This window comes from Penaeus monodon, chromosome 30, assembly GCF_015228065.2.
Source record: "Penaeus monodon isolate SGIC_2016 chromosome 30, NSTDA_Pmon_1, whole genome shotgun sequence".
NCBI lineage: Eukaryota > Metazoa > Arthropoda > Malacostraca > Decapoda > Penaeidae > Penaeus > Penaeus monodon.
The window spans coordinates 25,885,885-25,886,097 of record NC_051415.1 but is presented as its reverse complement, the minus strand read 5'-3'; the positions used below and the strand labels follow the sequence as shown (position 1 = coordinate 25,886,097).

General features: G+C 46.9%; 1 protein-coding gene across 1 annotated transcript in view; it reads left to right on the top strand.

Moving 5' to 3' along the window:
* The window catches only part of LOC119592662 (proline-rich extensin-like protein EPR1), a gene marked incomplete in the record, with an annotated part of 10,476 nt that overhangs the window by 8,376 nt on the left and 1,887 nt on the right, over positions 1 to 213 (top strand). Inside the window, 1 exon segment of the mRNA XM_037941574.1 lies at positions 1 to 213. Within this exon segment, the coding sequence (XP_037797502.1) occupies positions 1 to 213 (213 nt within the window).

Here is a 213-nt window from a genome sequence, read left to right as displayed (position 1 = left end):
TGCCTCCTTTGACGCCAAAGATAGTACATTCAGTGTCATCTTCTGTAAGCTCATCTTCATTGCCGCGTCCACATAATCAGACTCATCAAAGTTCGCCTTCGCTGCCATCATCGTCACGTGTTCGATCCCTTTCAAGGGCAGTTTTTACGCGGTCGCCGTCGATATCACAAACGACAACTCTGCAGCCATCTTTATCCACTTTACAAAAGTCGA